The sequence below is a fragment of the Phaseolus vulgaris genome, chromosome 9 (assembly GCF_051622355.1).
Source record: "Phaseolus vulgaris cultivar YP4 chromosome 9, ASM5162235v1, whole genome shotgun sequence".
In the NCBI taxonomy this organism is placed as follows: Eukaryota; Viridiplantae; Streptophyta; class Magnoliopsida; order Fabales; family Fabaceae; genus Phaseolus; species Phaseolus vulgaris.
The window spans coordinates 37,669,434-37,683,938 of record NC_143506.1 but is presented as its reverse complement, the minus strand read 5'-3'; the positions used below and the strand labels follow the sequence as shown (position 1 = coordinate 37,683,938).

Sequence of the window (14,505 nt, the reverse complement as noted above, 5' to 3'; positions counted from 1 at the left end):
CTTATATTTCACAAACATTTGAGAGTTGACCTTGCTATGCCCCACATAAGCATGACCTTTTTCATTGAGGTGCAAAGTGGTTGACATGTAGAATGTGAACAATGAGACCGTCTAATACTAAAGAACATTCAAATTCGAGACAAAGATTTGTTAGAATTGAGTTATTTACAACAGAGTACGCCGAAATGTTTGCTGAGATCAAGGTTGTTTGGGCATCCATCAAGTTATATGACATTCTTAATGATATAAAAACTTATATATTCTTAGAATATATTGTGAATAACTATAAAAAATGGAAAATATTGACATATAGAGATGAAATAATGTTATTATTAATGTTTTTAAGAATTGTTTTATAAAATAAATTCTACTCACAATTTTTAATTAAATAATAATTATTTATTATTTATATAATACTCGAAGTATGACGGGAGTTACAGCTTCATTTGTTCTTCCATTGGGTGATCACACATATCAACAATCCTTTGAAGTAGCAGATCTAGTAGTTTTTGCAAGAGCGGAATGCCCACAACAATGCACCACCTTCCATAGGAATACACCCTTTAGAACACCATATATAGTGGTTCTATTTCTGGAATTTCCTACAAGAATAATTCTATGTAAAGTTTATAACAATTGAAGACTATTATTTTGTACATCTAATTTATTGAAATTTGTACTAATTCATTGTTACTAAATCAACTTGTAAGCAGATTTAACCCTATTCGTATAAATTGTATTTAAATGTAGGCAAAAAATTAAGTTGTTACAAGCAAAAGTGATCAGAAAAGGATGCAACAAATGTGACCTATAATAATATTCTGTATCAAACTATGATTCCGTAGTCCAAAAGCCAGGGCCTTTGTTCTTCGATGTAAAAAGGTCCTGGTGATTCAATAATTCTCTAATGATGTACAAAGTATGTTGTTTCAAAAGTTCCTTTTTCCACATACATAAACGAATCAGAGGACCATCTTTTACCAATTAAAATAACATCACAATGATGTTAGGTTTTCTGATGCCAATTTAATTCTATTAATAAAGTCATCAACTGACATAGTCCCAAGCTCCCCACCAAACCTAGATCTAACTGTGACTGTTTCTGTTTCAACTTCCTTTGAGCCAACAACAGCCATCAATGGAATTTTCTGCTTCTCTGCATTTCTTATGAGTTTAGGTAGGCGCTCTCCATGGCAAACTTCTACTCTGATGCCATACGATTTCAGTTTTTTGGCTACACCATTGCAATATTCAAGCTGCATGAAAGGATAATATAGAAAAACATTCCCCATTAATTCACTTATCATTGTCTGTTATCGTGTCTAGAAAAGAAACAGTCTCTCTAGTAAGGAACTTGATAGCCCCATAAATACAAAAGTGTAAATAGTTCTAAATTAACTAACAAATGGCCATTATAAATCCGATAGGAACTAAAAATTGACATTAGAGAAATACTAAACAATAGAAAAAAACTCAAACAACGCAAACCATACATACAGACATTGATAACTGACATGCAAAAAAAACAAAATGATTACAAAGAAAATGCTTAAAAGAATTGTTTTGTATCTTAAAACAGTATTCTAATAATTTAGGAACCTATTTTTGTAGTCCCCCACATCAAGAACACACTTCTCTAACTAGTATTTTAAAGAACTTTGTTCAGTCTTTCTTTACTTCTAAAATACGACCCAAGGGATAATGCCTTCATTTTTGCACTGTATAGCTATAGCCAAGCCAACAACTCCCTCTCAGACAAGACGAATTTGGCCTTTCAACCTTTCAAACAAGGCTTGGTTAGTGAAAGCCAATTGTCTTCCTACAGAGTCGATTTCCAACTCAAACGGTAATTTAAAATTGGGCATCACTAGCTATGGTAAGTTCTTTTTTAAAGGGTCTGCAAGAGCCTTTGAGCCCTCCTCATTCCACCCTCAAATTGTTCTTCCTGAATAGCTGTGTTGGGCGTTTAGCAACGATGCCATAAATTAAAGAGTAAATTACAATGACACCCCCTACTTTTTTTCACCATTACAATATGTAACTCGAGAAAACCTCAGGAGGTCTTAGTATATAATTTACTCAAATTTTACTCGAACTATACAAGGAAATAAAGAATTAAAGTATTGATAACAATCACACAAACTACACTCTCATCACCTCTATTTGTAAATTGTAACAATCAAACTCTCTAAAATAAGGAAATAAAAATATGTTTAAATGAACAGGAAGATACTCAAAACATTTTTCTCCTAATTACTATGCAGATAATGAAGATATTTTTCTCCTAATAATCCTCTATTTACAACATTCCATCTCATGTTGTTAAATGAACATCGATCATACCCAACTTGTCTACGAAATCCTGGAATTTGAGAAAGCCTCTAAATGAAAATGTCATAAAAGATAAAGAAGATACAGGCTAATAATGCATACAATGTATATACTTGAATAAAATATGATCATAATGTAGAAATCAACCAAAGATTTCTTAGTAGTCAAATGATGTGTTACCTGGGCATCAGTAACAGGTAAAACTCGAGCTTGTATTGGAGAAAGCCATAATGGAAAATCACCAGCATAATGCTCAATGAGAACACCAAAGAATCTTTCCAGTGATCCAAGCACTGCTCTATGGATCATTATGGGCCTCCTTTTCTCAGTATTTGAGTCAACATATGTGATGTCAAAACGCTGTGGTAGATTGAAATCAACCTGTGTTAAGTTAAAATGAATTTTAAGTCAGGCCAAGAGGAAAATAGTTCCGTGCAAATTGATCCATTCAAAACAAGGTAACCAATATACAAGCAATAATCTGAGTAGCCACAAGTTTGCAACCCTTAGGTGAGTTGAGAGATTCACGAGAAGGGATAAGATAATCCATGCAGGTATGTGAATAGTTTATTTTATACCTGCAACTTCCCCACCTCATGGAAGATTCTTTGGGCTTAAAAGCATGGAAAATGCAGAGGCCAAATGTACCTAGTTTAAATGGGCAGGGGGAAGTACAGAATATTCCTGACCAATTGGTTACATAAACTCTAATATATGGCCCCATTTGGATGGACAACAAATTTTGATAACTCAGTAAATAATTTTAGTGAAGCTATTATTAAAACACCAATCACCTAAGCTGTTTCTAGCTTTTATAACAGCTTATTTTCATAAGCTTTCATAAGCTCATCTAGACACTAGTTAGAATAAGTTGAAAATAAGACTTCCCAAAAAACAGGCAACATCATCCGTTTAAGACCAAATCTCCTCAAACCTTAAGGTATTAGGCAAAGGCAAACATGTGCCTTTTATATTGAAAAATTTATGAAGTCAAGAATTGCCTGTATGGTTGAGCACTGCCACTTCCTACCAAGAGCATCCTCAATCTTGATATCAATCTTTGGACCATAAAAGGCACCTCCTCCATCATCAATTTGATAACTCCAACCTTTATCATCCAAAGCATCTTCTAAAGCGGATGTAGCTTTCTCCCATATATCATCATCTCCCACAGCCTTTTCAGGCCTTGTGGATAAGTTTACTTCATACTTGTCAAAACCAAACTGCAACAATATTTGTTCAGTAAGATCTAGGACCCCCCTGATCTCATCTTTAATCTGGTCATCTAAACAAAATATATGTGCATCATCCTGTAGAAAAGGAAATTGAAGTCAAACAAAAACCAATATATCAACATGCACTTTACGAAAAACAAATTAGAAATCAAAGGTAGCAACTTCTTGAATACTATAAAGGAAAATAAAAAAGGGTGGCCTAGTCCTGTACCCAATTGTCACTCTCGGGGACAGTGAAAATGTGTATGACCTCACCAATGAACCAGGGCTGACAGTCTACTATGTAGAAGCCGACATTGAGAACAAATTTAATGAAAAACTGGATCGACATAATTTTAGTTAACATGACAATAACAAACCTGTGTGAAACCTCTAACACGGAAAAGGCCATGTAAACTTCCAGATAGTTCATATCTATAGACAGTTCCCAGTTCTGCCACCCTAATAGGAAAATCACGATAGGAATGAAGCTTGCTTTTGTACACCAAAATATGATAAGGACAATTCATAGGCCGGAGCTGATAAAGCTCATCTTCAATGTTCATCTGATCATACATGTTCTCTTTGTAGAAGTCTAAATGACCACTGATCTTCCAAAGATCAGCTTTTGCCACATGTGGTGTGTACAGAAGATCATAGCCACATTTCAAGTGAATATTTTTCCAGAAATCTTCAATTATGTGTCTAACAAGAGCTCCCTTCGGGTGCCAGAAAACTAAACCCCCACCAGCATCATCCTGCCAGACTATAGTAAAGTTATTTACCCGTGAAATAGGAATAATAAAAAGAAACCGGAAAACAACAGCACTGTTTCTTGTACCTGTATAGAAAACAAATCAAGATCTTGCCCTATGCGCCTGTGATCTCGACGCTTAGCTTCCTCTTTGAAATGAAGATAAGCTTTTAACTGCTCTTCATTTTCCCATGCAGTACCATATATCCTTTGAAGCATTGGTTTTTTTTCATCTCCTCTCCAGTATGCTCCAGCAATAGACTCAAGTTCAACTGCTTTCTTATTGATATTTCCAGTAGATTCAACATGAGGTCCAGCACAAAGGTCCCACCATTCGTCACCTATAAGGGAAAAAGAATATAAGATGAGACAGAAAATAAGCATATGATACACCCGAGGCAAAAACTTCTTTTCTAATGCAATGGGAAACCTGTAGCAATCTGAGCACATCCTTGCCTCGTCATTGTTATTCTACTTTACACTTCCATCTTCACAGTTGCAATATCAAACATATTACATTGTCCATTTTCATTCTGCTGAAGCATGTTAATTGATCATGTTAAAGATGCAGAAGAAGTTCAGCGCTCTAAATACTTAGGCTTAGTGTTCATGTAGTTTAGAGAAAGCTAAGATATATAAATCCCTAATTGATTAAGGGTAAACAAAACATTACATTGTTACGAACTTTTATGCATATAACAACATGAAACATATTCTTGCCATATTAAAATAAGGGTATTTAGTAAAATGCAGTGGCAGGATCAAACAGAGAATCAAAGTATTGTGTTATGGCTCAAACTACTAGTGACACCAGTGTGGGTGATGATGAGATTGGTAATGGGTACAGGAGTACTGTTAGCACATTCTTTTTAATAAAGGCAGATTACATCATAAACAATATGGGCAAGATTAATACATACACCAGAGTAAGAGGAGAGTATTAAAATAAATAATTTATGTGAGCTGGTCTGCTACTATTTGTACTACACTTGAATGACAGGTACAAACACACACTCACACACAAAGTCTAGTTATCGTGTCCATCCAGACATCAATTCTTATCTATGTTTTCACTGGAATGTGTAGTATAAACATGCATAGAGCATAACATTCATGAATTAAATGCCCACAGTGACCATTTCTCCCCTCTAAAGTCCCTCTTCTCTCACCCTCTCACTCTAAGTTTCAACAAGAGGTAATTGAAAAAACAGAAAAGAGCAAGAACACTACCAATATGGTATATGGTGATGGCATCCTCCTTAATGCTTTCCAAAATCTCCAACTTGTATGGTTCATTTAATGCCAATATTCTTTTATGAGCTTCGTCTCTTGAGACTTCTTCTCTAAGAAGGGGTAAATTTCTTCCAATAATCCGATCCTACGTATGACAAACATTCATGTTCTCCTTTAGCAGTTTTGAGCATAGTTGCAGAGCATGAAAAAAAAAAATGCAAGATCCCAAACCATTAAAATTTAACACTGACTCTGCCTACCATCTCTTTTTTAATTCTCTTCAAATCTTTATCGGTCAAAGGCTCCATATCGAAGTCGTAATAAAACCCATTTTCTATCCAAGGCCCAATTGTGACTTTTGCATCAGGGTATAGCTTTTGAACAGCCATGGCCATAACATGCGCACACTGTAAAAGGAAAGGAACATAAACAACCAACAGATCCTCTCCACGACATTAGGAGCACAATTATAACTATAATTTGAAATTCCAGAGATTCCTCTCAAGTTAGTTCGTTATTATAAGTTTGTTGCATATGAAACTGTATATACAGGCCCTGCAGCTTGTATTCAATAACTTGAAAATATATACAATTAATATTTCTATACACTGCATGCCTGAAACTTGTTAATGAAACTAGAGATACAAAATTATTCAGTAACCACAGAATTGGCTTTCCAATTACCGTGTGGCGGACTCTGAGAAGCCTCTCCGATGATTCGTTAGAAGGCAGAACAACGTGGTTGGAGTTGGAGTTGGAGTCGGAGTTGGGGTTGACAGAAACAGTAGGGTGGGTGGCGACGGCTAGTGTGGTGGTGGTGGTGGTGGTGATTGAGGGGCATTTTAGTTTGGTGGTGGAAGAAAGGAAGGAAGCAAAATGAAAACCAAAACGGCGCGGTTTAAGGGGAGAGACAGAAGAAGGTGAATAGGTTGTTGCTACCGCGAAGGTAGCCATTTGAGGGAACTGAAGAACAGAGAAGATGAAAATGTCTATCTAATCCAATTTCTGTCCACAAAATAACTGCTTTCTCATTCTCATCAGTTATATACTATTAGGACTCAAACGTATGCTCATATAACACAGACACGGAAATATAGATATGTTTTAATTTTTTAGAAGAAAAATATTTTTTATGATAAAATTTATATAATAAATAAATTTTAAAAAAATTATTGTATTTTTACTTTTTAAAATTGTGTTATAATATATGAAGTTCAGACACTCCTCTTAAATGGCGTGTCAGTGTATCGGACACCGACACTGTCGTATGACACCTGTAGGACATGTATCCGTGAAATGTCCAATTCAAAAAGTATTTGCTAGATTTATGATAATTGTAGTATGGTTCTAACACAATTTTAAAAAGAAAAAATACATTAATTTTTTAAAAATTCAAACTTTATAGTATAAATTGTTATTATGATTATAAAAATAAGAAACAAATCCTTGTGAATCAGTCATGAAAAACATCTTTTTGCTTCAAAAAATAATCTTGAATATACTTGTGCACATAAATTTTTATTGTCAATTTATATAATTCATAATTATATAATATATAGATCCGTGTCCCCGTATTCTATATTTTAGAAATTTTACGTATCTTCAATTTTACGTATCTTCATGTCCGTGTTTGTACTACATAAGTTATAATTATAAAAAAATTAATAAATATTTTTTGAGTAATATAATATAGTGTAATATATATAGTGTAATATAATATGTGTATTTTCTGAGTCTCATAATTTATATACTTTCATTCAAAATTTAGGACAAGTGTTTTTATTTAATAAAAACTAAACTATATTATTACCGGTACGATTGCTACACTGTTAAATTAACGAATATAATAGTCTTTTAAGTTTTCGTGTATAATAATTTTACTTCTATTAATTTTCTTATTTCTTACTATTTTAATTTTGGACATTTTCATAATCTTCATATAAATTTTTTATGGTTAATAAATTATATTGTTATTGTTTTGGTTATTAGAATTATAATTCGTAAGAAAATATGTACTATCCAATACACAAATCACGAAACAACAGTCAATAACAGTCAATATTCATTTATTATATTGAAAATTATGAAAAAAATTAACCATATGTAAAGGTAGCATATCTCGAAATAAAAATATTATTTTAACAATCTTATATGTTTTTAGTTATAATATGATTGTTAATATATGAACGCTAATTTGAGAAAGCTAAAAGTAGATTTAAAAGTATGGAATAAAGAAATCTTCGGAGATGTGAATCTTGCTAGTAAGGAAGTGCAAAAGAGGATTGAAGTTTTATACGCACATGACGATGATTGTGGGTTAGCTGAGTCAGAAAGGGAGAAAAAGACTCTCTTTGCTGGATTTAACAAAACAAAGTTTAAGCAGGAGACAATTATGTTTCAGAAAGCTAGGCAAAAATGGTTAAAACAGGGGGACCTTAATACAAGTTTTTTTCATTTGAATGTTAAATGGAGAAGATCAAGGAATCAATTGCATGGGTTGTTTGTTAACGGTAACTGGTGTGAGGATAAGCAGGTGATCAAGGACAAGGTTCAAAAGTTCTTTAAAGACAGGTTTGCCAGGAATGATGCATGTCAGGTTCGACTGGATAATTCTAGGTTTTGCTCCATTTCGGATTTAGATAATGATTTGTTGATTGGTGAGTTTTCTGAAGAAAAGATTAGGGTTGCGGTTTGGAGTTGTGACAACTCAAAGAGTTCTAGGCCTGATGGCTTCAATTTTGGTTTCTTAAAATTCTGTTGGGACATCATTAAGAAGGATGTGATGGCGGCAGTGAAGGATTTTGCGGTTAATGGTCGTTGGCCCAGAGGTACAAACGCTTCGTTCCTTTGTTTAATATCAAAAGTTGAAAACCCTCAGCAGCTCGGTGAGTTTAGACCCATTTCCTTAGTTGGTTGCCTTTACAAGATCATTTCTAAAGCGCTTTCTATACGCTTGAAAAAGGTGATCAGTAAAATTATTGATGGCAGACAGTCGGCTTTTCTTGAAGGAAGGGGCTTGTTGGACAGTGTGCTAGTAGCTAATGAGGTGTTGGAAGAGTACAAAAGAAAGAGAAAAAGTTGTGTTTTCTTCAAAGTTGACTATGAGAAGGCGTACGACTCCGTTAGTTGAGAGTTTATTTATTATATGCTTTGGAGGATGAGTTTTTGTGATTTGTGGATTCGTTGGATAAATGGTTGCTTAGAATCAGCGTTTGTTTCAGTTCTGGTGAATGGTAGCCCAACTAAGTGTTGGGTTTAATAGTGTCAAAGTTCAAGAGGGGGGGTGAATTGACCTTTTAAAACTCTCTCGCAGAAACAGTGTTTAACACATTTTACAGAAAATAAATCGATTTATGTAAAAATGAACAGATTTATTTCAGCACTGTTTTTGTTTGAAAAACGTTTATACAGCAAGGTTAATCACAAGATTATGCAGATAGATTTTCCAGATGCACACACACTGATATTAGAACGAAAACCAGTGAACCACAAAACAGCAAACTTCAATTTCAAGCAAGTGATTAAGGTTCAATTGATAGCATGCCAATAAATTGAGTAACCTTTACAATCAACCTGTTCCAGTGACTTTTAACAAACTATGAGTGTTCTTCTTGATATCAAACAGTTTTCCAGAAATTAAGAACAATGAATCACAGAACAACAAGCTTCAATTTTAAGCAATTGTTTAAGGTTCAATTTATAGCTTTGACAATTTCTTGAGCAACCTATCACAGTCAATCTGTTCCAGTGGCTTTTAACAAATTTTATATGTTCTTATCAGATTCAAACAACTTTTTCAGAAATTAAGAACAGTTTGAACAGAGCCCAGAAAGAACATATTTATTATTGATTGAACAGATTTATTTCTTTGCTGTTTTAACAATTATGCAGAAACTTAATTGCAGAGATTGAGAGAGAATGAACACAGGGCAGTTATACTGGTTCACTCAACTGAGCTACATCTAGTCTTCACCTAAAACCAAGGTGAAAATCACTATATCACAGTACAAACAAACACAATTCCCACTGTTCTTGAAACCTACAAGAACTTAGGTACTCTTGCTGAAAAAACCTATTTCAGCTCACACACACTCTTCAAGAAAACCTATCAAGAAGAGTGTTCAACCAAACTATTACAAGAAATGAGAAGTGAAACGACTACACCTGATTGAGGATACAAAGATCTGCCTTAAACCAGTAGGCAAGATTGCTAGAACAGTAGCAGCACCTCACACCAAGCTTTTGGAACCAAACTAAGAACAAGCACTTTGTGATTTTCGAAATCTTTGAAGAACAAATGCTAATCCTTTGTAAACTCTTAATTCTCTGTTGTCAAAACTTGTTTTTGCATATGTATGAACGATCGTTTAAACTTAGAAGCAAGTTTTCATTTTATAGAAAACCAACTTATAACAGAATTTTGAAAAACAGTTAAAGCTGTTATAAAATGAACAAATTGAAAATAAAATGAACAGATTTATTTTCAAAAGAAGTTAGAGAATTTGTTAAGTGAGGAGACTTAGTCAACCATTCTGGTGCTGAGATAAAACTGAAAATCGTTTAAGCTGACATGGCACCAGAGACAAAAAGAATCTATTCATTTACAGATGAACATATTTATTTTTTCAAAACGAAGACAGAAAAGCTTAACTATTTAAACACAGTCGTTTTGAAAGGTAGAAGACTTAGTCAAAATACATGATGCACAAAATCTAATTTTCACAAGACTTAGCCAAGACATCAGTGTAAAAATGAATCTGTTTATTTAGAAAAGAACAAATTTATTTTTATGCAGTAAACGTGTTTTTTGCAAAACATGTGAAAAACAGTTTAAGAAAACTTATGCTTGTTCTTGTCACATGGCCAGTGGTTATGAGGTGAGTTACTCAGCAAAAAGCCCACTCTTAAACAACCTCTAAGCACTACCTAAGACACACTTAAAGCAAAGCACAATACATATGAAATGTACATAGAAGTCTTCATCAAACACAATCTTGAAGAGGCAGCAACCATCTTCAACAATAAGGAGTTCTTTCCTATGAAGGGCTGGCCGGGGTGTCAAGGATGGCCGAAGAAAAGAATCTGATTGACAGTTTGAAGGTTGGCAGGGATAAAGTGAAGGTAAACATGTTACAGTACGCGGACGATACCTTGTTTTTCTGTGAAGCTAACACCAAAAGCATTTTCAATATTAAGGCGATTCTGCAATGCTTTGAGCTTGCCTTGGGGCTTAGGGTTAATTTTTTGAAAAGTAAAATTGGCGGAACAGGACTGGATCAACTTTTGCTACAGCGTTTTGCAACTATCCTTAATTGCGACGTGATGGGTTCTCCTTTTGTTTACTTGGGTTTGCCTATTGGTGGGAATCACAAGCACGATGATTTTTGGAATGGGGTCATAGAAAAAGTTCAGGCTAAACTAAGCAGGTGGAAAGGTAAGTGCTTGTTGTTGGCGAGAGGATTTGTTTGATCAAGTCTGTTTTTTCTTTTATCCCGATATTCTTTATGTCCTTATTCAAATTGCCTTTCGGGGTGGCAGATAAGTTGGTTAGGATCCAAATGAATTTTCTTTGGGGGTGGGGTTTTGAAGGAAGGAAGATCGCTTGGGCTTCTTGGGAAAAGGTTTGTAAGCCTCGCGAAGTTGGGGGGCTTGATATTATTGATTTAAAGTTTTTTAATCTGGCTTTGTTAGGTAAGTGGATATGGAGGTTGGATTCGAATATGGGTGGTCTTTGGAAGGAGATTCTCATTTCTAAATATGGTGGGTGGAGAAGTTTGAGAGAGGAAGGAAAAAGTTGTAGGAGTTCCCTTTGGTGGAAAGACTTGAAAGTGGTGTGGGCTTCAGAGGGTTGGGGTAGAAGTTTTGAAGATGGGTTCAAATGAAAAGTTGGTGATGGGAAGGATATTTCTTTCTGGAAGGACAGTTGGCTAGGTAGTGATGCGCTGAAGAGAGTCTTTCCGAGACTGTTTTCTCTTTGTTCGGCCAAAGATGCAAAGGTGGCTGAGCTTGGGTCTTGGTCTGACGGTGTTTGGGTTTGACATTTAGCCTGGCGTAGACCTTTTTTTGATTGGGAGAAGCCTTTGGTGGATCAGTTGTGTCAAGCACTTCTTAAGGCTAGGCTAGCTCCGGGAGAGGCGGATATGTGGGTTTGGAAGGCTGGGGGTCTTCAGACGTTTTCATAACTCTGCCTATTTTCTTGTTATGAGGGATTGTGAGGTGGATTTTTCTCCGATTTTCAGTAAGTTATGAAGTTGTAAAGTTGTACCGTCTGCTTTATTTACAGCTTGGAGGGTGTTGGAGAATAAGATTGCTACTAGGGTCAATCTGGAAAGGCGTGAGGTGTTGGTGGAAAGTTCTTTGTGTTGTCTGTGTGGGAAGGAGGAAGAGTCTCACCACCATTTGTTTTTCGCTTGCTGTTTTGCTTGGCGGGTTTGGTGTTTTTGTTTTAAGTGGCTGGGAGTGTCATTAGTGTCTCACATTGATCCTTCGTCAAACTTTGCTCAGTTTAGGTTGAGCATGTTTTCTGATTCATTTAGTGATGTATGAAGCACAATTTGGGTTGGGGTTGTGAGGGAAATCTGGAATCACAGGAACTCTATCATTTTCAATAGGAAGGGTGGCTGACGCGTCAGAAGTGTGTGCAATGGTGCAAGCAAAGGTGTGATCTTGAACTTCTGCAAAATTTTGTTCTGCCTCGTTTTCCTTCTCTAGCTGGTACTTGAAACTTTTGAAATGTATAAGAATGGTTTCTTGACGTATGTTAGGTTTTTAGTAAGATTCGTGCTTTGGTTTGGTTGATTTGGTAGCTTTAGTTTAAAAGTTGTTCATTGTATATTTTGTATAAGGGTTGAACCACCTCTGAAGTGATTCACATTTATTTAATTTTTATTGCTGATAAAAAAAACATATGTTTATATATTTTAATTATTGCATTCTTTTGCATTTGTGTCGTTAGGATTTTTTTTTAAAAGTTTTATTTTATTTTAATTTTATCTCTGAAATCTATTTACTTAGATAATACGTGTTTCTTTTGCTAATTTGCTTCCTGTATTTAAATGTAATTTGAAAAAAAATGTTTATATTCTCTTATTGGTTCACTTAGCACTGCTTTCATTATTTAACATATTTATACTGTCTCATGTCTCATTTATAAAGAATATCTTGCAACTTATGTAACAGAAACATTATTACGGACACTAATACGATACGGACAGGGAGATACGTATAATTTTTAAAATGTAGGACACTTGAACACGAATTTATATATTATATAATTATGAATTATATAAATTGACAATAAAATTTATATGCACAAATATGTTCCAGATTACTTTTTGGAGTAAAAAGATATTTTTCATGACTGGTTCAAAAAGATTTGTTTCTTATTTTTATAATCATAATAAAAATTTATATAATAAGTTTGAGTTTTTAGAAAATTAATGTATTTTTTCTTTTTAAAATTGTGTTAGAACCATGTTAGGATTGTCAGAAATCCAACAAATATTTTTTAAATTAGACACTTCACGGATACGTGTACTACAAGTGTCATATGAGTGTCGGTGTCTGATACATGTATCTGACACCGACACACCATTTAAGAGGAGTGTCTGAGCTTCATAGCCCGCAACACAAATTAATAATTTTCTTTCTATACATAATCATAGCACAAATATGAAGTACCAAGACCCACAATGTTTCCAAGATGTACATTATAATTTATAACTTTGTTCATGTGAATAGTTAAATAAACCATTTATTTACTATTTCGGTTATCATTTTCATTGAAAATTACTTCTTAAACAACTTTTTAACTTATAAAAGCGCATTAAACTACAAAACAACATTAAGAAGATATCTAACTGATTGTATAACATAAACTATGAAGTAATAAACACATTAATAGGATTTATTATAAGTGTGCAATAACCTAACATTATAATGACCTCATTTATCAAATATCATTATATAATGTCTTCTCATAAACAATAAAATCTCATTGTATAACTATTATATTCTATACATCTTGGTTAGAACTAAAAGAAAAACTCAACGGTCATAAAGTTATCCTCATCAACGACCTCGATCACATGTAGTATCATGTCAAGCTTAAAATTTGTCTTGAGTTTTAGTAGGAAGAGGTAAAAGGGGCAAGTAGGCATAATTGATAAGGCATAACCATCCTACTCAATCTCCTGGCCTAGTATTATAAAAATGCAAGAATACCTAAGGTTTCATCCTCAACTCTAAAGCCGAACAGAACAATCGAAAAGCCTGCAATAACGCCCAACTATTCAGATTCAATTGTGTAGGCGCGAGGTTAAAAACTCTTAGCACACCCATAAAGAACTTGTCCAATGAGAATTAAACATGAATGTTCGTTATTAGAGAGGAATAAAAGAAAATAAAATCCTTGAATGAACCCTCCTATACTGACACATGATGTCGAAGGACTTGCCTTTTTTCAATGATATAGTGACATCTGACACATTGTCCTCTAGTATATCAATATTAGCGACGAAGAACTGGAGCATGGACAACCACCAATACTTCGAGAAGTATTCTTAGACACGACTGTCCACCCATCCTTAGTCGACTTCGTGGGCATGGTTCTTTTCCGATTTCGTGCCTTCGACTATGAAGCTCGCTTGGGACCCTCATTCTTGGATCTGACAGTTCCTCTATTACATACCTCATGACTAATATGAGAAGACACGATAGTGTTCTTGGAGTCACTAGAGTCAAATAGACAAATTCACAAAATGGTCTTGCACTCCCTCGTCGACACCACTTGACGCACTAAAAAACAAACTATTAGAGAGATAGGAAGTCATGGTTACTTCAAAAGACTCTTTGACCGACACACACGCAGACAAAATTATAGAAAAATAAGGTGGGCTATGGAACTCACACCCCACGTTATTTATAGTAATAGAAAAAACTCAAATACGAACAGTCACATTAACCTCAACCGTC

The 14,505-nt window shown here is 34.5% G+C and overlaps 2 protein-coding genes across 4 annotated transcripts; one reads left to right on the top strand and one right to left on the bottom strand.

Moving 5' to 3' along the window:
• Positions 1-842: 842 nt before the first annotated feature.
• On the bottom strand, positions 843-6,633 carry EMB2761 (threonyl-tRNA synthetase, putative / threonine-tRNA ligase). 3 transcript variants are annotated; one of them, XM_068624823.2, is made up of 8 exons: positions 6,217-6,633; positions 5,793-5,939; positions 5,530-5,677; positions 4,387-4,640; positions 3,926-4,303; positions 3,333-3,641; positions 2,512-2,712; positions 843-1,256 (listed from the first exon to the last, which is right to left on the bottom strand). In XM_068624823.2, exons 1-8 carry the CDS (start codon positions 6,484-6,486, stop codon positions 996-998), a joined length of 1,968 nt encoding a protein of 655 aa, XP_068480924.2. In that variant the 5' UTR covers positions 6,487-6,633; the 3' UTR covers positions 843-995. The 3 variants fall into 3 exon arrangements, with proteins under 3 accessions (XP_068480924.2, XP_090151456.1, XP_090151455.1); XM_090295330.1 differs by lacking the exons at positions 5,793-5,939; positions 6,217-6,633 and adding an exon at positions 4,730-4,835 and having other exon boundaries at positions 5,530-5,669; XM_090295329.1 differs by lacking the exons at positions 5,793-5,939; positions 6,217-6,633 and adding an exon at positions 4,730-4,832 and having other exon boundaries at positions 5,530-5,668.
• Positions 6,634-10,596: 3,963 nt separating this feature from the next.
• LOC137822447 (uncharacterized) lies at positions 10,597-11,414 on the top strand. Its single transcript, XM_068627334.2, has 2 exons — positions 10,597-10,966; positions 11,224-11,414. Exons 1-2 carry the CDS (start codon positions 10,597-10,599, stop codon positions 11,412-11,414), a joined length of 561 nt encoding a protein of 186 aa, XP_068483435.2.
• The last annotated feature ends 3,091 nt before the right edge of the window (positions 11,415-14,505 follow it).

Coding starts and splice junctions, on each gene's coding strand:
- EMB2761 (XM_068624823.2), bottom strand. CDS start 6,486: ATGGCTACCTTCGCGGTAGCAACAACCTATTCACCTTCTTCTGTCTCT. Junction 5,678..5,792: donor AGAGAATTAAAAAAGAGATG/GTAGGCAGAGTC, acceptor TGTCATACGTAG/GATCGGATTATTGGAAGAAA. Junction 4,641..5,529: donor CATCACCATATACCATATTG/GTAGTGTTCTTG, acceptor TTTCCCTTATAG/GTGACGAATGGTGGGACCTT.
- LOC137822447 (XM_068627334.2), top strand. CDS start 10,597: ATGGCCGAAGAAAAGAATCTGATTGACAGTTTGAAGGTTGGCAGGGAT. Junction 10,967..11,223: donor TAAACTAAGCAGGTGGAAAG/GTAAGTGCTTGT, acceptor TGGCTTTGTTAG/GTAAGTGGATATGGAGGTTG.